This window comes from Dendrobates tinctorius, unplaced genomic scaffold (assembly GCF_039654945.1).
Source record: "Dendrobates tinctorius isolate UK_male_01 unplaced genomic scaffold, ASM3965494v1 ptg000032l, whole genome shotgun sequence".
Taxonomy (NCBI): domain Eukaryota; kingdom Metazoa; phylum Chordata; class Amphibia; order Anura; family Dendrobatidae; genus Dendrobates; species Dendrobates tinctorius.
In genome coordinates, this window is record NW_027361700.1 from 5,058,955 (window position 1) to 5,081,731 (window position 22,777).

At 48.2% G+C, this 22,777-nt stretch overlaps 1 protein-coding gene across 3 annotated transcripts in view; it reads left to right on the forward strand.

The window, feature by feature from the left end:
- The window catches only part of STAT3 (signal transducer and activator of transcription 3), a 140,090-nt gene that overhangs the window by 106,743 nt on the left and 10,570 nt on the right, over positions 1-22,777 (forward strand). For all 3 annotated transcript variants that reach the window (XM_073572340.1, XM_073572341.1, XM_073572339.1), the window contains 2 exons: positions 3,610-3,693; positions 14,551-14,649. In XM_073572340.1, the coding sequence (XP_073428441.1) occupies positions 3,610-3,693; positions 14,551-14,649 (183 nt within the window). The remainder of the gene's footprint in view (positions 1-3,609; positions 3,694-14,550; positions 14,650-22,777) is intronic.

Below are 22,777 nucleotides of genomic sequence, written 5' to 3' on the forward strand. Positions count from 1 at the left end.
ATGGCTCCGTCCCTTTCCTTGTATGCATGGCTCCGTCCCTTTCCTTGTATGCATGGCTCCGTCCCTTTCCTTGTATGCATGGCTCCGTCCCTTTCCTTGTATGCATGGCTCCGTCCCTATCCTTGTATGCATGGCTCCGTCCCTATCCTTGTATGCATGGCTCCGTCCCTATCCTTGTATGCATGGCTCCGTCCCTATCCTTGTATGCATGGCTCCGTCCCTATCCTTGTATGCATGGCTCCGTCCCTATCCTTGTATGCATGGCTCCGTCCCTATCCTTGTATGCATGGCTCCGTCCCTATCCTTGTATGCATGGCTCCGTCCCTATCCTTGTATGCATGGCTCCGTCCCTATCCTTGTATGCATGGCTCCGTCCCTATCCTTGTATGCATGGCTCCGTCCCTATCCTTGTATGCATGGCTCCGTCCCTATCCTTGTATGCATGGCTCCGTCCCTATCCTTGTATGCATGGCTCCGTCCCTATCCTTGTATGCATGGCTCCGTCCCTATCCTTGTATGCATGGCTCCGTCCCTTTCCTGGTATGCATGGCTCCGTCCCTTTCCTGGTATGCATGGCTCCGTCCCTTTCCTGGTATGCATGGCTCCGTCCCTTTCCTTGTATGCATGGCTCCGTCCCTATCCTTGTATGCATGGCTCCGTCCCTATCCTTGTATGATTGGCCCCCATGAAAAAAAACACAAAAAAATAAACCATTACACTTACTTTCCTGTGCTTCCTCGCTTCGTCTTTTTCCGGTACCAGCAGCTGCTTTATGCTTGTAAGCAACACACGGCAGGGACTTCATGTGCTGCTAAAAAGCAGAGCACATCTGCCGGAGTACTCGCCACTCCCCTCGCCGGGACTATGTGCGTGGAGGTCAGTGAGTATTAAAGGGGTTGTCCGGGCTTTTCACAGAATCTCAGTACATATCTGGGCTGCAGAATTATGGCAATAAGTAATTTACTTTCTGTCACTAGTTTGCACGGTTTTCTAGATATTCTGAACAGAACGTCCAAGGGGGGGATGTGTTATGGCATTGAAATGAGAACTAGTCGTAACCTCCTACTCTACTCCAAACATGCCCTCTATAGCAACAACCCCCACCCTCCATAGCTACAGGCCCTCCCCATCCACATGAAGCAACCCTCATCACACAGTAAGGAATTCTTCCCCTCCAGCAGCCTCAGTGCAGAGAGCAGAGAGCTTCTCCTCCCCCAGACACACACTTTACAGTTATCTATGGAAAGTGAAACCAGTGAGGAGGGAAAATCGTCCTGTAGTCTGGGCCACTCCATGATTACAATACATAACTCATTATCAGTAATTCCTTCCCTCACTGTCCCAGGCTGCTGGCAGCTGTGAGAACAGACTGTGTGATGGCCAGTGATGGGGGTCTGCAGCTTCTAATCTGCACAGGGGATGGCAGTCACTGATGTAATCTGTTGTGTGACAAAGCCTCTGCTGTGTGAATGAGACAGCTCTGTGTCACTGATGTCTTCACACAGCAGCAGATTTGGTGCAGTGTATGTGTGAGCACTGTATCTCTAATGACACAAATACTGATGGGAGCAGCCTGTCCAATCCGCAGCTGTAACAGTGTGAAGTGTTGGGGGGTTTATGTATGTATGTATTGTGCTGCTTTCACAAATACAGGATCACTGCTGTGTTCTTTCCAATGCTGGAATGATGATAAAGATGAGTGCTGGTGCAGTTTACTGCCAGCCAATGAGTGGGTGGTGCTGGTCACTGGAGCTTGCTGGGAGTTTGGTGGAGCTTCGCACATACACTGCATCAAATCTGCGGCTGACACTGTGCGCGCTATTACAGAGAAATGAATATTTATTGTCAGTGCAGTGAATGTTCATTTCTCTTTAGCAGCGGTCACAGGTGTTAGCTGCATCAGCTGGCTCCTGCCTCTGTGAGCCGCTGCCCCTGCTATTCCATGTTCTGGACACCTCACACGAGTATAAGCCGAGGGGGGAGTTTTCAGCACAAAAAAGTGCTGAAAAACTTGGCTTATACTCGAGTATATACGGTACTTTAAAAAAATGAAAATGATGAATCCGGGCCCTTGAAGGGGTTGTCCCTTTCTTGAGCTAAATGTTTGGCCCCGATTAAAATATTAAAAAAACACCTTGTACTCTCCTCTCTTGCTGATGCCATTCCAGCGATGTCAGCACTTGCGGTCCCTGGGCTCTCTTGCTGTGCTTGTGACGTAACCCCGGCGCACAGCCAGCGCTGGCGTCACTGTCCCCTCCAAATCGAACATGAAGTTACTCTTCATGTTCAGTTCGACAGGAGGCGGGAACAGTGATGTCAGCGCTGATTGGGCCTTGGGAGTCTTGTGTCACAACACCACGGGAGCCTCGGGGAGAGCAAGGGCTGACATCGCAGGAATAGCGCCAGCACAGAAGGTGAGTATAAACTTTTATTTTATCAAGGCCAAGCAAGGGGTGTGAGAAAAATTTGTCTTTAAAGTCTAAATCGCTCACTTTTTCCCAAAACAAAAAAGATATGTAAAAGATAAGCATATTTGGTATCACCGAATCTGTAAAAGTCTGCTTCATCAAAATATATCATTATTTAACCCTTATATTATATACTGTAAAGAAAAATCAAATTAAAGCACCATAATTGTCTTTTTTGTCATCACATCTTCACCACCAAAAATGTAATGGAAAGCTATCAAAACATTGTCTACCCCAAGATAAAAAAGAAGAATAAAATGGAGATGTTTTATAGGCTTTTTCAGGCAGTCAAAAATTAGTTTTTCAAATGGAAACGACTTCTGGAAGCAAAAAGCTTTTTTTTTTTTTTCTTTTTTTTTTTTCCCCCTCCATATTTTTCAAAATCTATTCCGCAATGAATAAAATGCTCGCATTTTTGTAAAGTAAAAATGCTGATAAGACACTCAAAGGTGCCCAAGTGTCTTCTGGATGTTTTTTGCTTTCCCATTTGACTTCTATTGTAAAGTATGGATTGGCTTCTAAGCAGACGATGCCTGAAGAATGATCAAGTCATTTCTTTTAACCGCTTGCCATTTTTTTTTAAAAACTGAAAGTGTCAAAAAAAAGCTCTCAAAAGCCAGAAGGTTTAAATAGCAAGTCGTTTTTGAAAAAAAATGAATAGGAATAGTCTTTCAAGTGGTTTCTGAATAGTTTTTCAGACATTCTTAGGTGTTTTGGTTACATGCAGCTGTAATAGGTTGCCTTACATAAGGCAGGATATTCTGCTAATCTTCTGTAAACCATATGCCAATTTATCATGGTATACAAGGATATAATCAATATGAAGTTGAACTTCTATTGATCTACTGGTACAATTCCTAATAAGACGCCTGGATATAATCCAGCACTAAGTTCACAACTGCACTGACTGTGAACAGTCTACAAAGAAGTGGGGAGTGTACCACATTATTGTATGCAGTGCCAATTGCCAGGACAAGATCTATAATGACAACTGCTGGGAGATTTCAGCTCTTAACACTGCAGAGTTGTGAATGCAGCACTGGATTATAATACAGGCTGTGACTCCGGATCAGCGTTTAGTGCAGAGCATTGTGCTATGGTTAGTTCACTGACCTATAATAATGAAATTATTCCATTCTAGGCCTCACTTATCGTCACTGAAGAACTCCACTTAATCACTTTTGAAACTGAAGTTTATCACCAAGGCTTGAAAATCGATCTTGAGGTTAGTAATTTTTCAGCGTCAGTGTATGTGCACCAACCAGTTCCTCTTTCTCTGACCACACAGAGCAGTTTATGGTTGCACGTGTGATGTCAGGACGGTCCTATTTCCTGATTTGTATGTGAGCTGGTTCCTAGGTGCATGTGTCTGGTGAATGCAGAAGGGTCCTTTCTGTATTAGAGCGGTTACGATGACTGTAGAAGTGGTAACACAAGGCGGCCTGCACCAGTGCCGTCTAGTCCTGTCTGACGGAGTGTAGCAGTGTGCCACCAGTCTCTTTAGTCTACAGGGCTGAAGCTTTGGTCACAGACGTGCAGATTACATCCATTTACTTTGTTTTTAAAGGGAATTTCACTGTTAACCCATTAACGACCAGGGGTATTCTTGGTTTTGCATTTTCATTTTTTGCTCCCATTCTTACAAGAGCCATAACTTTTTTTTTTTTTTTTTTTCAAAATGGCTATGTGAGGGCTTGTTTTTTTGTGAGACGAGTTGTACTTTTGAATGACGCCATTGGTGTTAGCATGTCGTGTAATAGAAAACAGGGGAAAAAATTCCAAGTGTGGTGAAATTGGGAAAAAAAAAAGTGCAATCCCGCACTTGTTTTTTGTTTGGCTTTTTTGCTAGGTGCGCTAAATGCTAAAACTGACCTGCCATTATGATTCTCCAGGTCATTACGAGTTCACAGACACCAAGCAGGTCTAGGTTCTTTTTTATCTAAGTGATGAAAAAAAATTCCAAAGTTTGTATTAAAAAAAAAAAAAATTGTCATTTTCCGAGACCCGTTTAGAGTCTCCATTTTTCTTGATCTCAGGTTGAGGGCTTATTTTTTGGGTACAGAGCTGACGTTTTTATTGGTACCATTTTGGTGCAGATATGTTCTTTTGATTGCCCGTTATTGCCTTTTATTGCAATGTTGCAGCGACCAGAAAAAAATGGCATTTCGATTTTCTTTTTCTCGCTACGCCGTTTACTGATTGGATTAATTCTTTTTAGAAATTGATAGATCGGGCGATTCTGAACGCGGCGATACCAAATATGTGTAAATGGTGGGTGATTTGAGCGTTTATATTTTTATTTTTTATTTTTAAAAACTTTTTTACCTCAATAGTCTTCATAGGAGACTTGAAGCTGTAGTTGTCCAATCGCCTCTGCTACATTGAGCAGGGCTGCAGTCCTGCTCTATGTAGCAGATATGCTCACTTGCTATGAGCGCCGACCTTCCAGGTGGCGCTAATAGCGATCCAGCGGTGACAACCACAGGGCTCTTCTGCCTACCCCGGGTTGTCATTCCAACCCATCGGCGACCCGCCGTCATTTGACACGGGCGCCGATGGGAGGCGGTAATGACGCACTTCCTTCGGGTTCATGTTAAATGCCGCTGTGAGGACTGGCGCTTGGAAAACATGGATGTAACTAAAGCCTATTCTTTGTGAAATATTATACAACTTGTAATATACTTTCAGTCCTTTTTGACTTTCAAGATGTGTACTTACCCACTTATTAACTTATTAGTTGAACATTGTCCAAATTAGCCAACCTTGAAGACTGAGAAAACAACACCTTCCTGATGCTTTGTTCTCTAAGAAGATAAGCTTCCCCCAGACATGTGTGTAGCTTAAAAGGGTTGTCTCTTCTTGTAAAAATTGCAACGTGCTAGTGAAAATAAGCAACTTTGCATAATTGCATTTTACCTCTAATTATAAATGCTTTCTATTCTCAAAAACTGAGGGATTTGTAATTCTATAGTTTGCTGCCCTTTGTCTAGATCAAGGGCCGCCCAGAAGTCTGTCAGAGGTGGTTGATGTCCTGAGCGCTCAGGGCTGGATCTGGTAGCTTTAGTGACACTACAATCCTCGGATGCGTCTGCGTGCAGCATGACAACGTACAGTTCAGGCCATCGATTTGACCATGCGGCTGACTTGTTGTCAGAAGCACTGAGCACCCCTTGGCAAGAAGGAAGCTGGGAGGGAGGTAGAGTACTGGTGTGCTCCTGAACAAAGAACTTGAAAAAAGCCTTTTTCGGTCTGTTTTACATTGGCTGATGTGTAAATATGCCATGAAGGCTATGACTCATCTATCGAACAAGCCAAATATCTGTTCATCGGTTGATTGCATAGTTTGTGCTGGCATAAAAATCACTGTTCTCAACAGCACATTGCTGCATGTAAACGGGGGATGTGCTGTCAACAACATGATGTATTGGTACAGAATATAATCATATTAGAACAGGTCAATAAATGACCACCAATTCATTCATATTTTTGTACTCAATCGGTACTTCTTAGTTGGCTAAAATTGGCTTATCTAAATAGGACTTTACTCCCCTCTCCCTATTAAGAATAAATGCATATTCGGGCAAGCTTGACTGTGTATCAGGAAGAATAGATGTAGGCTAAGGCTTGTTTCACACTTCCGTTTGTCACCATCAGTCAAAATCCGCCGTTTTGACAAAAAAACGGATTCGCCATTTTTCTTTGAGGATCCGTTTTTTTACCTATTGACTTGCATTGGCGGATTTTGACTGATGATAGTCCGTTGCGTCCGTATTTGTGCGGATCCGCCAAAATTTTGGCGTCCGCTGAGATCACCGAACGGAGCCTGTAACTTTTTTTGCTCTGCGGATCCGCATTTTCCCTTTTTAACCCTGAATCTTGTCTGGCTGCTGGAAGAAAATATCTCTCTCTCTCTCTCACTCGCGGGAATGTCGTCCACCAGCTATACACCGATACCTCCGTGCGAAATCCAGCGATGATACCTGCGGGAATTACGCTCTCCCTAATCCTGCGATGACGCCCCCGGGATCCCGCGATAGAGGCAGCGATGGATGACATCCCGGCTCCTTTAAATTTTTCAGGCCGCGGATCCGTGAACCATAGCGGACCGGTGGCACACAATGTAATCCGTACCCAGGCGGATCCGTTTTCCGCCATTTTAGCGTATTTCAACAGCCACCAAAAACGTAATTGTGAAACAGGCCTAAGCAAGCGCTCAGTCATCAGCCAGTGAAGCTGTATAACCACTTATTGCTCATTACAAAAAATAACTGGAGTAGACCTGAACAGAAAAGGTTTTCAGCCTCTGGACAAGATATTTTTTATATAAAGGTATATGTATATTTCTCGTTCGCCTTATTGGGGGACACAGAGACCATGGGTGTATGCTGCTGCCACTAGGAGGCTGACACTATGCAAAAAAAGGTTAGCTCCTCCTCCGCAGTGTACACCCAACCGACCGGCAGGGAATTTCCTCAGTTTAGCTTAGTGTCAGTAGGAGGTGGACACGGGTCCTTCATTGGACCCATATCTACCTCGATGTGCGTCGTTCCCTTTCAGGTCTTAGGCAGGATACAGTGTGAACGGTCACAACTGTACTCCCACAAGAGACTATGAGTACGGCGTGTACTGTCACCCCGTATCCTCATAGTTCTCTGGGCGGACCACGGGCTCAGCACAGGATGTGCCAGCGAAGACGGATGGTCCTTGCCCCCTGCCTCCCACCCACTCGCCCACCAGAGCCTGTCGGTTGGACGAGGCGCAAAGACGGAATGGACAGACAGCGTGGGATATGGAAGGTACCTTTATTGGACCGGAAGAAGACACCACCGCTCCCAGAGTCTCCACAAGGACGCCGGGTGGCGGCGCCAAAGTAGCGCCGCAGGTTATCAGCGGCCGGCGCTTCCCAGTCGCCGCATCCCTTTTGGCCCCAGCTGCGGTGCGGGCTTTCTTCACCCCACCGCCGGTATTTTTGCGTAGGGTGGCATCTGGGAGCAGGGCTAGGGCGGCATTCTTCTTAGGGGCAGGCGCGGCTGCGCCGCAGTTCGTCCGCGCCGCCCCGTGCTGACAGGCGGCCGCCGTGTCTAATTTAGCCCCCGGCTTCAATTTGGGCCTTCGCGCACGTCGCGGCCACGCCCCCGTCCGCTCTCATAGGCCGTTGCCTTCCTAAGCCCTCCCACCGCCTCTTCAGGCTTGTGGCTGGGAAGGGGGGGCGGGTTTTCCCTCTGTGGAGGCGACTAGCTCCGCCCTTCTTCTTCTTGCACAGAAACCGCGCTTTTACTTCCTCACGTCGGGCTGTCGCCATCTTTGCAGCCTGACAGCCGGAGACCAAAGCAGAGACCAGCGCTTCCTGTCGGTCCCTGGCCAGTTGCAGGAACCTAATTCATCTTTTTCGGGGTCACCAGACCCTTCCAATTGGGAGGTCGACTCTTGTTCTTCAAGGACGTCTGGCTGGCCTCAGTAGAGGATGCCTGGGTCAGGGAGGTCGTATCGTCAGGATACAAGATAGAGTTCGTCTCTCTTCCACGGGATCGGTTTTTCAAATCCCGTCCTCCAAAAGATCCAGCCTTTATCCCGGGGTTCTTTACGGCCATCGCGCCTCTCCTCAGTTCCAGGGTGATTGTGCCCGTTCCCGAATCGGAGCGGTTCACAGGGTTTTATTCAAACCTATTCGTGGTGCGGAAAAAAAAAAACGGGGCGGTTCGACCCATCTTGGATCTCAAGCGGCTCAACAAGAGAGTCCGTCTTCGCCACTTCCGGATGGAGTCGGTTCGTTCGGTAATCGCTTCCATGGAGGAGCAGGAATTCATGTGTTCAATAGACATCCAAGATGCCTATCTACATGTTCCCATATTCTCCGGACATCAGAAGTTCCTGCGTTTTGCGGTTCGCCAGGAACATTACCAGTTCGTTGCGCTGCCTTTCGGTCTCGCCACCGTTCCCAGAGTCTTCACGAAGATCATGGCTGCGTTGATGGCCTTGTTGAGGATCAGAGGTCTCGTTCTTTTTCCGTACCTCGACGATATTCTGATCAAAGCTCCCTCTTTTCACCAGGCGCGCCCAAGTTTGAAGATCGTCCTAGACACTCTTTCAAATTTCGGGTGGATCGTCAACAGGAAAAAGTCCTGTCTGGTTCCTTCTCAACGCCTTGTGTTTCTGGGCCTACTGTTCGACACTCATCGGTCAAGGGTCTTTCTCCCACGAGAGAAGATTCTCTCCCTGCAGCAGGATGTACGATCGCTGCAGACCACACGATTCCCGTCCCTCCGAACAACCATGAGGGTCCTGGGAAAGATGGTGGCGGTGATAGAGGCAGTTCCCTTTGCCCAATTTCACGCCAGGCCTCTCCAACATGCCATTCTGTCGAGGTGGAACAGGTCTGCTCTGTCCCTGGATCGCCCTGTTTGTCTTTCATGCCGGATCAAGCGGTCTCTCAACTGGTGGTTGACGTCACCTCTCATCCTCTTGGGGCAGTCTTTTCTTACCGTTCACTGGCAGATTGTAACAACGGATGCCAGCCTCCTCGGATGGGGGGCAGTGTTCCGCAGTCATACTGTTCAGGGTCGTTGGTCGACTCGGGAATCAGCCCTGCTGATCAACGTCCTAGAGATACGAGCGATTTATCTGGCTCTCGTCCACTGGGAGAGGCTCCTCAGGGGCCTGCCTATATCCGGATTCAGACAAACAATGCCACACCGGTGGCATATGTCAACCGCCAAAGAGGGACACGGAGTGTATCAGCCCTGGCAGAAGTGTCCAAGATCCTTCAGTGGGCAGAGATTTCGGTACCGACAATCTCCGCGGTACACATTCCCGGCGTGGACAACTGGGCCGCCGATTTTCTCAGCCGCGAGGGTCTCGCGGCAGGAGAGTGGTCCCTACATCCGGAGGTGTTTCTTCAGCTTTGCCGTCGTTGGGGGACCCCGGATGTAGATCTGCTAGCCTCTCGCCTCAACAGGAAAGTCCCACAGTTTGTATCCAGGGCTCGAGATCCTCTCGCAGTGGGCACCGACGCTCTGGCCATTCCTTGGTCGCAGTTCGAGCTCCCCTACCTGTTCCCTCCCCTGCCCCTTCTTCCCAAGCTGTTGAAGAAGATCAAAGCAGAAGGAATTCCAGTCATTCTCATCGCCCCGAATTGGCCCAGAAGGTCTTGGTTCGCGGACATTGTCAACCTTCTCGCGGACGCCCCCTGGAAGCTTCCAGACAGGGCAGATCTGCTGTCTCAAGGCCCGATTTGCCACCCCAATTCTCGGCCGCTCAATTTAACGGCGTGGCTGTTGAGACCGAGGTTTTGAAACGAGCAGGATTCTCCGGTCGAGTAATTCATACCATGATCCGAGCCAGGAAGCCATCGTCTTCCAAGATTTACTACCGTACTTGGAAGGCCTATTTCACTTGGTGTGAGGCCAATAACATCGTGCCCATGTGCTTTTTGCTCCCTTCCGTTCTGGCGTTTCTTCAGGCAGGGCTGGATGCGGGGCTTGCTCTCAGTTCCTTGAAGGGTCAAGTTTCGGCGCTGTCCATTTTATTTCAGAAGACGTTGGCCTCCCGCCCTCAGGTCAAAACCTTTCTTCAGGGCGTGGCTCACGGCTCCTCCGTACCGAGCGCCCGTGGATCCATGGGATCTTAATTTGGTTCTTGAGGTTCTGCAAGGTTCTCCTTTTGAACCTCTCAGGGATGTTTCCCTTTCTCTCCTTTCTTGGATTGTAGCTTTTCTGGTGGCCATCAATTCCATCCGGCGCGTGTCGGAATTAGCGGCTCTTTCTTGCCGCTCTCCTTTCTTGGTACTTCACCAGGACAAGGTAGTTCTACGGCCTCCGCCCTCTTTTCTTCCGAAGGTGGTGTCCTCCTTTCACCTCAATGAGGATATTGTTCTGCCATCCTTCTGTCCGAGTCCTACTCACCCTCGGGAGCGGTCCCTGAACAAGCTGGATCAGGTCAGGGCGATGAGAATCTATCTGTCTAGGATGACTTCCTTGCGGAAGACAGACTCTCTTTTCATCATTCCAGATGGGGCGCGGAAAGGTCACCCGGCCTCCAAGGCTACTATTGCTTGCTGGATCAGATCGGCAATTTTGGAGGCCTACAGGGTTAAGCATCGAGTGGCCCCTCCGGGGATCAGAGCGCACTCTACCCGGGCAGTGGGTGCTTCCTGGGCGGTACGCCACAGAGCCTCCGCGCTGCAGCTTTGCAAACCTGGTCATCGGTTCACACGTTTGTGAAATTCTACAAGGTCCACACCTACGCTTCGGCGGATGCCAGCCTAGGTAGAAGGATTCTGCAGGCAGCAGTTGTGAGTCCACTGGCCTGATGGAAGTTTGTTTCCCACCCCAGGGACTGCTTTGGGACGTCCCATGGTCTCTGTGTCCCCCAATAAGGCGAACGAGAAAACAGGATTTTTGGGTTGCTTACCGTAAAATCTGTTTCTCGGAGCCTTCATTGGGGGACACAGCACCCTCCCATGTTCTACAACTCCTGTTCTTACTTTGGTTGATTGGTTACAGTTGAGTTGTTTGTTCTGTTCTCAATCTATTCTGTTACTTCTCCTACTGCTTTCTCACTAACTGAGGAAATTCCCTGCCGGTCGGTGGGGTGTACACTGCGGAGGAGGAGCTAACCTTTTTTTGCATAGTGTCAGCCTCCTAGTGGCAGCAGCATACACCCATGGTCTCTGTGTCCCCCAATGAAGGCTCCGAGAAACAGATTTTACGGTAAGCAACCCAAAAATCCTGTTTTACGTATATCTGATGAAAATGGACAGTGGGTTATATACTGACTGCACAAGTCCATGCACACTGTTATTTCTCACCACGGGCACCACATCACAGGTCACTCATGTACATTGGACTCCGTGTATCAGAAAGGTCTCAACCTAATTGTGCTGGGTAATAACTAATTCCTTTTTCTTTATTTGACACTGAAGAGTGAGCTTTGGCTGCACTGAATATGAAGGATGCCTTCCTTTATTTTATTTGTCGTTATCAAGGGCCTTTGTAAAGCTGCATGTCCGAGGGTTATTCCCATTTCTATCATTCATGCTTTAAAGACTGTAAAATCATTATCTGAGCCCCGACCACTGAAGGATGGAATTCTGGAAACCGCCAAGCAGGCTGCGCTAAACTATTTTCATAACTTCCATTAATGTGAATGGGAGTTAAGGAAACAAGTAGCCCATGAGCTATAGTGTCTTCATAACTCTCCTTTCCTTCTATTGGAGTTAGAGAAACAGCGTAGCGTGCGCTCTTTCTGGAGCTGCGACCACTTGTAGCCTGGCACATAGATGCGTTTGTTTTCAGTGACGAGCTGAGATGGGAATAACTCTTTAAAGGGAATAACTCTTTAAAGGGAATCTAATGCTGTAGATAAGCCCCCGATGTAACCTGGAAGATAAGAAAAATGAGTTAGATTATACACGCCCGTGGGGGTCCGGTCCTATGGGTGTCGCAGTCTGGTCCGGTGCCTCCCATCTTCTAGCGATGACGTCCTCCTTCTTACTGCTGTCACGGCTCCTGCGCAGGCGTACTTTATCTGCCCTGTTGAGGGCAGAGTAAAGTACTGGCAGTGCGCAGGCGCCGGACCTCTCTGACCATTCCCGGTGCCTGTGCACTGCAGTACTCTGCTCTGCCCTCAACAGGGCCGATAAAGTACGCCTGCGCAGGAGCCGCGGCAGAAGTAAGAAGGAGGACGTCATCGCTAGAAGATGGGAGGCGCCGGAGCGTATCTACAGAATGCTGTAGATAAGCCCTTGATGGCGGTGGCCACATCTCTTAAGGTCCCGTTACATTAAGCGATGCACCAGCGATCCCGACAACGATATGACCCGGTCAGAATTGCTGGTGCATCGCTAAATGGTCACTAGTGAGCTGCCAAACAGGCAGATCGCACCAGCGACGCAGCAGCCCGTCGGCGGTCGTTACTTACCTGTCAGACGCAGCGATGATGACGTCTTCTGCCTGTGTCCATGCGTCGCTCATCGGTGCCAGCGGGAAGAAAATGGGCCTTCCCGTTCTCGCGCGATCAGTGATATCCAGCGGGGGGGCCGGGTCGCAGGTGCGTGTCACATGTAGCGAGATCGCTAGCGATATCGCTGTTGCGTCACAAAATCGGTGATGCTTTAGCGATAACGCTAGCGATCTTGCTATGTGTGAAGGGGGCTATAGGCCAAAAATGAGGTGACATATTCCCTTTAATGAGCACATCCTACCTGAAGTGATTGGAGTAAGTGGGATTAATGACTAGTGATGAGCAAACGTGCTAGGATAACATGTTATCCAAGTATCTTGGGCCTGGTCGAATAATATGTTCAAGTCCCTACAGCTGCATGTGTTGCTGCTGTTAGACAAACAGGCGATCCCCGCATGTGTTGCAGCTGACTAAGAGCCGCTAAACATGCAGCCGCAGAGACTCAAACGTATTATTCAAGCACGCTCAAGATACTGGGATAACATCCTAGCATGCTCTGATAACATCTGAGCACATGTGCGTCACTGTTAATGACGATTATAGGCTGTTTGTTAGCAAATAAAACCTTTTTTACTTTAATAATTATGGAAATGTTGCTTATACTTTTGAGATGCTCATCAGTGATCCCTTTTGATTTTAGACTTAGAGGTTGTCCCCTATTTTAGCATTGATGACTGATCCTTATCTTGGCACCAACACCGATTAGCAGTTATCTGTGTCTACGGCCACCAGCCGGAAGTACTCACTTGCTGAGCTGGCCATCTTCTGATAGTGGCCGTGGCAGGGGGTACTGCACGTCCACCTCCTGTTGATTTGAATAGAAGGCGGATGTGTAGTACCAAGCCTCGGCCACTATCAGAAGATGGCCAACTCCGCCAGTGAGTACTTCCAGTTGCCGATACTGATAACATCTGGTCGGTGATGGTGCCAGGTGCCAGACCCTGACCGATCAAGCATTGATGGACTATTCTAAAGATAGATCATCAATGCTAAAGTAGTGGACAACCTCTTTAATTCTCATAACGTTATATTACAACTAACTAAAAATAAGTTGCCTGCAGAATCATTGACTTCATAAGAATATGGACTGTAATATTGAAATAAAAATGCAGGCATATTATTGCTGTCTGAAACACACCTAAGAGGTCATTTACATGAGCAGATAATTGAGCAATTTGTTCGTTCGTCACGTATAGCAAATGATGTCGGACAAGTGTTTATACAGGATGAGAATGTTGAGTGAAATGGCTGAAGACTCCTCATTACATCGGAGCATCGCACATCACGCTCTGTGGTCACACAGATAAATGATCTGAAATGCATTTGTATTCAGCGATTAAATCCCTTAAGTGATACTAGTTATATAGAATACATGAATTCAGAATTATACAAAGATTTCTTCTAATACTGTACAAAGAAAAAGTAATTAAATTGACGATAAAATATTTGATCAATTTCCTGGTTTTATATAAACATTTTTGCATTAGTAACAGTGAGCGAAATGACAAGAATATGTTACTCGCTCCGACTGCAACTGATCAATCACTGAGCGCCGCAGTACCTATGTAGGATTTGAATTTCTACTCCTTTTTGGCGATCTAATCATTGAACAATCGAACAATCTCCATTTAGTTTGCACAGTTTTCAAAGCATGAACTAGAATTTAGTTTCACTCGCATAAACGCTTTCATGAATGACGAGCAATCATTTTTGGACACACAGTTCAGTCTCTCGACCCATTCACATTACACAACTATTGTGAACAACAGGTCGTTAACGTTAGCATTTTAAGGATTTTCAGCCGTTGTAAATGGTCTGTAATGCATCAGGGTTTTCTTTTACATTTTACTACATTTGTTAGTGGGTTAATTAAAAAAGCACATCTCATCTTACAGCTTTATCCATGTACATGCAAGGAGAAGGCATAGACCAGACATTTTAAGTCCATCTTGCATGATACCCTCTCAAACCTGTCGTAGCGTGTTATCACGATACCTAGTCCTGTGTGGAACCCTTTACCTTCTTCCAGTCAGTCACTGTGGTCAGCAGATCAGATTGATTTACTGAGTAAGTGAAAAGGATGTAATGATGAAATTGAACAGTCTGTCTCTTCTATATGCAGACCCACTCGTTGCCTGTGGTAGTGATATCAAACATATGTCAGATGCCTAATGCCTGGGCATCTATTCTGTGGTACAACATGCTCACCAACAACCCAAAGGTAAGAATGATTTAAGCTCTGTCCAAAAAGTAAATGCATGATTAATACAATATTACATTTCCCTCTTTTGTGCCTCTGTGGTGCAGGTCAGCTGCTTTAATACAATCCACAGAAGAACATTGAGACACAAAAGGAACTTTTCATTCTTTCTGTATTAGTCATTTTAGCATTTAAATAGCAATCATTTATTACATGGATTCAATATTTTGCATACAATAGCTGCTTTTTTTTGTTTTGTTTTGTTTTTTTTTCCTCAAAGTTGACAGCGTTCCTACCAGGGCCTCCGGCTCCGACTCCTCAATTTCCCTTACATCGACTCCACGACTCCGACTCCACAACTCCAACTCCCACATATATTGCTTATATTTAAGTGAAAAATTTATTGTAGTACACTGTGAACATCAGACATTTAATCATTTTTATGATCCAATAATCAAGATATTTAGATAGAACATAATATCTATTTTTCGTTCGCCTTATTGGGGGACACAGAGACCATGGGTGTATGCTGCTGCCACTAGGAGGCTGACACTATGCACAAAAAAAAGGTTAGCTCCTCCTCCGCAGTATACACCCCACCAACCGGCAGGAATTTCCTCAGTTTAGCTTAGTGTCAGTAGGAGGTGGACACGGGTCTTTTAATAGACCCATATCTACCTCGGTGTGCGTCGTTCCTTTTCAGGGTCCCGGAGGGATACAGAGTGAATAGTCACATCTGTAGTCCCACAAAGAGACTAGGAGTACGGCGTGTACTGCCACCCCGTATCCTCATAGCTCTCCACAGCAGGACCAGGAGCTTTGCACAGGTGCGTGCCAGCTATAGGGATGGTCCTTGCCCCCCGCCTCCCACCCACTCGCCTACCAGAGCCTGTCGGTCGGACGAGGCGCGGACACGGGGGAAAATAGACTCAAACAGCGTTGGATTTACCAGGTACCTTTATTGAAGACACCACTGGAGGATTCTTCGGAGCGGCACAGGGCAGTGCCGCAGGGTCCTCAGCTGCTTGCGCCTCCCGGCAGCCGCCGCACTTTCTATTGCGCCACATGCCAGGCCTCGGCTGCGGTGCTGGCCTTGTTTCCCCCGCCCTCATTCTTATGCGGGCTTATCCTGAGAGCATTTTTCGGGCGGCGGTTTCTTCTTGGGTAGCCGTGGCAGCGCTGCAGGACTTCCGCGCCGCCCCGCGCTGACAGGCGGCCGCCGATACTAATTTAGTCCCCGGCTTCATTTCGGGCCTACTCGGCCGTCGCGGCCACGCCCCCCGCCCTCTGTTATAGGCGGTCTGCTCTCCCGCCCGTTCTAGGACCACCCACCCTCCTAGTCTGTAGCTGGGCAGCGGGCGGTCTTCTCTCCGGGTCAGGCGGCTAGCTCCGCCCTTCTTCTTCTTCTCTCATGAACCGCGCGTTCCTTTTACCTCAGGCTGCCGCCATCTTTGCAGCCTGTCAGCCGGACGCCTTTGAAGACACCGGGCAGCGGAAAGGGGTTCCTTGTATCCTCTACTGCAGCCCTGCATCTCAGACAAGCTGGGCACATCGCCTTTCGGGCCACCGGACTGTGAGTAGCTCTGCAACTGCAGACCGACACCCTCCTCTGTCTTCTTTCACTCAACCTTCCGGCATCTCCTTGGGGTTCTTACTACTTTTCTTTCATTATGTATAACCCCAAACCGGAACGTGCCCATCCGCCAGCACAGAGAACTTTCCCACTCGCCTCGGTTTAGACTGCAGTAATCCCATTCAGCCCGATGCCGTCCAGGAACCATCTATTGCGCCACGTGAGTGTGAACCCCCCCATTCCTGGCTAGGCCTCTTCTCTATCACAATCAGTGGCGGACCTCACCAGGGTGTCTCAGTCCCTAGTGGCCGTTCTTGATAAGTTGCCCCTGGACACTTCTGCAGGGTCCAGCAGGTCGCAAGGGGCTCCATCTGAGCCAGCCAGCAGAAGCCGCAAAAGACCCAGGCAGGATCTCCGGCCGGAATCCTCTCCTGACCTGGTCTCTCCTGGTCTCTCCACATAGTCCTTCCCAGCAGTCGCCTTCCCGTGCCTCCTCACCCGAGTCAGGTGAAGCGTTCTCGGATGCGTCATCCGAAGAGATTTTAGAGCTGGATTCGGACCAGGACGCAGACATGAAGGTTACGGTACAGAACCTCATTGCTGCGATTAACCACACCTTCGAAATACAGCCTCCCCTGCGAAACGCTCAGATCAGGAGGTTTCTTTCAGACGGGCAGAAACACCTTCCAGAGTCTTCGCCTCCCACTCGGAGTTTGGCAAGATCCTTACCAGGGAGAGAGAGAAAATCCGACCAGACGCTTTCAAAGAGGGAAGCGTCTCGGCGTGCTCTATCCATTTTCAAAAGAGCTCACCGACAACTGGTTGGCTGTAGACGCTCCCGTGTCCAGACTATCTTAACAACACGGTCCTTCCGATTTCAGGTGTGGCGTCGCTAAAGGATTCTAATGACAGAATTATAGAATCCCTAGCAAAGTCAGTATTTGAAGCGGCTGCGGCGGCGCTAAGCCCAGCCTTCGCTTCATCTTGGGTAAAGGCCATAGCTACTTGGGCGGAGGATCTCCGCAAGGGCATCCTAGATAAAGCCCAACCGGAGCAATCGGCCGAACTGGCTAACCAGATCTCCCATGCAGGGGATTATCTGCTCTCTGCCTCCTTGGATGCTGCATCTTGCGCGGCTCAGGCGTCCAGCAACGTGATGACAATCCGGCGTACAATTTGGCTCAAGGCTTGGCAGGTGGATTTGTCTTCAAAAAGTCCCTTACCAATCTGCCTTTTCAGGGAGTGTGTCTCTTTGGATCCCAGCTGGACCAGATTATTAGGGACACCACTGGAGGCACAAGTTCCCTCCTCCCTCAGTCCAAGCCTCGTAGGCCTCCGCTAAGGCGTCAGTTTTGGCCCTTTCGGTCTGCCAACAGAGACCGCAGGCACGCCAGGATACAAAGAAGGTCTCCTTCAGACCCACTCCCTCCTGGCGATCTCACTCATCCCAGGGCAGATCCTCCAGGTCCAGATCTGTTCGGTCCACATCAGCATGACTATCAAGGAAGTCCCGAAGGTCCTTCCCAACTGGGCGGTCGACTCCTTTTCTACAGAGACGTCTGGCTTGCCTCAGTAGAGGACGCTTGGGTCAGGGAAACTGTATCCCTAGGATACAAGATAGTTTGTTTCTCGTCCCCGGGATCGTTTCTTCAAGTCCTTCCAAAAGACCCTGCCTTAGTCCGGGTTTCTTCGCATCCATCACCTCTCTCCTCAGTTCCGGGGTGATTTTGCCCTCTCCCGAATCAGAACGTTTCACAGGGTTTTATTCAAACCTGTTTGTAGTGCCGAAAAAAGAGTGCAGTTCGTCCCATCCTGGATCTCAAGTTACTGAATAAGAGGGTCCGATTGCGTCATTTCAGGATGGAGTCTCTTCGGTCGGTAATCGCTTCCATGGAGGCGCAGGAGTTCATGTGTTCAATAGACATTCAAGATGCCTATCTACATGTTCCCATCTTTCCCGGGCATCAGAGATTCCTGCGTTTTGCGATTCACCAGGACCACTACCAGTTCATTGCACTGCCGTTCGTTCTCACCACCGCACCCAGAGTTTTTACAAAGATCATGGAGGCGTTGATGGCCTTGTTGAGGATCAGAGGTCTCGTTCTTTTTCCGTACCTCGACGACATTCTGATCAAAGCTCCGTCTTTTCACCAGGTTCGCCAAAATCTTACCATCGTCCTCTACACCCTGTCCAATTTTGGGTGGCTCGTCAACAAAAAGAAGTCCTGCCTTGTTCCGACACAACGTCTGGTGTTTCTGGGCCTATTGTTCGACACTCGTTGATCGAGGGTTTTTCTCCCAGAGGAGAAGATAGTTTCTCTGCAGCGAGATGTACGATCGCTGCAGACCACACGACTTCCATCTCTCCAGACAACCATGAAAGTTCTAGGAAGGATGGTGGCGTTGACAGAAGCGATTCCCTTTGCTCAATTTCACTACAGACCCCTCCAACAGGCCATCCTGTCTCGGTGGAACAGGTCTGTTCTTTCTCTGGATTGTCCAATTCGCCTTTCATACCAGGTCAGGCAGTCCCTCATTTGGTGGCGGACGTCACCTCTCATTGCCCTAGGACAGTCATTCCTTCTCATTCACTGGCAGATTGTGACAACGGATGCCAGCCTCCTCGGCTGGGGGGGCAATATTTCGCAATCACACTGTTCAGGGTCGGTGGTTGAATAGAGACAGCTCTGCCGATCAACGTTGTCGAGATACGGGCGATCTATCTGTCTCTCGTTCACTGGGAGAGACTTCTCAGGGGCCTGCCAATCCGTATTCAGACAGACTGCCACAGCGGTGGCAGATATCAACCACCAGGGGGGGACACGGAGTGCCTCAGCCCTAGCGGAAGTATCCAAAATTCTTCACTCGGCATAGGTTTCAGTTCCAACAATATCCGCGGTGCACATTCCCGGCATGGACAACTGGGCCGCCAATTTTCTCAGCCGCGGGGGTCCCGCGGCGGGAGAGTGGTCCTTACATCCGGATGTATTTCATCAGCTTTGCCGTCGTTCGGGAACTCCGGACGTTGACCTGCTGGCGTCTCGCCTCAACAGGAAAGTCCCACAGTTTGTATCCAGGGCTCGAGATCCTCTCGCCAGGGGCGCCGATGCTCTGACCATTCCTTGGTCTTAGTTCGAGCTCCCCTACCTGTTCCCTCCCCTTCCCCTTCTTCCCAAGCTGTTGAAGAAAATCAAAGCAGAAGGAAGTCCAGTCATCCTCATCGCCCCGAATTGACCCAGAAGGTCTTGGTTCGCGGACATCGCCATCCTTCTCGCGGACGCCTCCTGGAAGGTTCCAGACAGGGCAGATCTGCTGTCTCAGGGCCCGATTTGCCACCTCAATTCTCGGCCGCTCAATTTGACGGCGTGGCTATTGAGACCAAGGTTTTAAAACGATCAGGTTATTCATACCATGATCCTAGCCAGAAAGCCTATTTCACTTGGTGTGAGGCCAATAACATTCCGCCCATGTCATTTTCTCCCCCTTCTGTCCTGGCATTTCTTCAGGCAGGCCTTGATGCGGGCCTTGCCCTCAGCTCTTTGAAAGGTCAAGTCTCGGCGCTATCTATTTTGTTCCAGAAGACATTGGCCTCCCGTCCTCAGGTCAAGACCTTCCTTCAGGGAGTGGCTCATGCGGCTCCTCCTACCGTGCGCCCGTACATCCATTGGATCTTAATCTGGTTCTCGAGGTTCTGCAAGGTCCTCCCTTTGAGCCCTCTCAGTGAAGTTTCCCTATCTCTCCTTTCATGGAAAGTAGCCTTCCTAGTAGCCGTCACCTCCACCCGGCGCGTGTCGGAATTGGCGGCCATTTCTTGTCGTTCCCCTTTCTTGGTGCTCCACCAGGACAAGGTAGTTCTACGGACTCCACCTTCTTTCCTTCCTAAGGTGGTGTCCACTTTCCACCTGAATGAGGATATTGTTCTCCCGTCTTCTTGTCCGGGTCCAACTCACCCTCAGGAGCTTTCCTTGAACAAGCTGGACTTGGTCAGGGCAAAGAAGGTCTACCTTGCTAGAACGACTCGTTTGAGGAAGTCAGACTCTCTTTTCATCATTCCAGATGGGGGGCGGAAAGGTCAGCCGGCCTCCAAAGCTACTATTGCTCTCTGGATCAGGTCGGCAATTTTGGAGGCCTACCGGATCAAGCATCGAGTGGCCCCTCCAGGAATTAGAGCTCACTCTACCCGGGCAGTGGGTGCCTCCTGGGCGGTGCGCCACAGAGCTTCCGCGCTGCAACCTGGTCATCTGTTCACACGTTTGTGACATTCTACAAGGTCCACACCTCCGCTTCGGCGGAGGCCAGCCTAGGTAGAAGGATCCTGCAGGCAGCGGTGGTGAGTCCACTGGCCTGATGGAAGTTTGTTTCCCACCCCAGGGACTGCTTTGGGAAGTCCCATGGTCTCTGTGTCCCCCAATAAGGCGAACGAGAAAACAGGATTTTTGGGTTGCTTACCATAAAATCTGTTTCTCGGAGCCTTCATTGGGGGACACAGCACCCTCCCATGTTCTACAACTCCTGTTCTTATGTTGTTGGTTATGTACAGTTGAGTTGTCTGTTCTGTTTCAATCTATTCTGTTACTTCTCCTACTGCTTTCTCACTAACTGAGGAAATTCCTGCCAGTTGGTGGGGTGTATACTGCGGAGGAGGAGCTAACCTTTTTTTTTGTGCATAGTGTCAGCCTCCTAGTGGCAGCAGCATACACCCATGGTCTGAGCCCCCAATGAAGGCTCAGAGAAACAGATTTACGGTAAGAAACCCAAAAATCCTGTTTTATTGGAATACAACTTTAGAACACAAAAAACTGTAATAAATTGTAATTATGTAATACATTATGTAATATCGATTACATATATACAGTACAGACCAAAAGTTTGGACACACCTCATTCAAAGGGTTTTCTTTATTTTCATGACTATGAAAATTGTAGATTCACTCTGAAGGCATCAAAACTATGAATTAACACAGGTGGAATTATATAATTAAAGTGTGAAACAACTGAAAATGTCTTATATTCTAGGTTCTTCAAAGTAGCCACCTTTTGCTTTGATTACTGCTTTGCACACTCTTGGCATTCTCTTGATGAGCTTCAAGAGGTAGTCACCGGAAATGGTTTTCGCTTCACAGGTGTGCCCTGTCAGGTTTAATAAGTGGGATTTCTATTGCAGTCTATTTATTCCAACTATCAATTGATGTTGTTGTGTTATTGAAGATGAGCAATGCCTGTCATCGGCGTCCTTTTGGGCAGCTATGAGGTGTACCTGACTGGTGCTTTAAAAAAAAAGGAGTGTTAGTCTGTGTGCTACCGGCTTTCATTCTTTTTGGTACAGATACGATATGGATAGAGCAGATTTCTAATCTGCTTTTGCTATTGAAAACATTATCTATGAGCTCAAAAACCTTTCAGGTGATGCGGTTTTTTAAAAAGCTGATCTGCTTTTGCAGCTGAAAAATGTATCCTCAAAAAACGCAGCAAAAACGCTGTGTGTGAATGTAGCCTTATATCATGAATAGAACAGCCATTTATAGGACATTTCATAACTTTCCCAAATTCCTATGAAAAAAAAATTCTGCACATTTCTGCATTGAACTACTATACCCAATTTGTTATCAATTTTCGGAGTCGGTATAAAATGGACCGACTCCGACGCCACCAAAATGAGCACCGACTCCATAGCCCTGGTTATCCTGCTATCTGGTAACATTTTATTGCTATTTAAATACTAAAGAAGATTAAGACGAGAGCTGATTTTCAGTTTTCTGCAGTCTGAACGATACATTGAATGAACGAAGCTTTACTATTCAGCTCTAATCAGCGCTAACAACTGCTGATTTGTGGGGTGGCATGATATTGTTGACCTATCCTAGGTATATACCCAGGCAATCCCTTTAATATAGATTGAAAGTTCCTTCTTGTTTTTCTATGTAATTTATGTTCTATACCATATTTCCACTTGGTAGAAGAGTGCAGCTATGCAACATAGAAAATGTCAAATAGAGTGTAGCAAAAGAATTTGCAGGAGTCTGGTCCAGCAGGTTTGTTGATAGCCATGGCTACCAGACTAAAGCCTTGCAAAATTCCTACCACCTTCCTGCATCCCCAGTGTCTCTCCTGATTAGAATCCTGCATTGTATTTGAATGTAATGACATCACGGGACTAACTAACCAGAAGAGGCACTAAAGAGGCTTCTGGTAGTAGAGCTCGGGTCTGGCAGCCACAGACTACTGATGTGGTCGATGGACCAGAGTCCTGCATTTCTTTTTACTCACTTTTGATGTCAACTTGACATGTCTTATTTAAAGACATTGTCCTGTCTAGAATGACAAATGCACAATCACTGCTCTCTGTGACTGCAGACTTGTGAAGGATTCATTAGTGTCTGCACCAGGAATGGCGGTCAAATATTCGACACACATACTCTCGGCCAGAACCCATCTAGTAGGCGCAGCCTCGTACAGTACTTTAGACTGGTAATGTTCGGGAGTGTTCGTGTCGCATACTTGACTGCCATTCCTGGCGCAGACATTGGCGAATCATTGCGGCACATATGGCTCACTTGTTTACTGGAGTTTAAAGGGA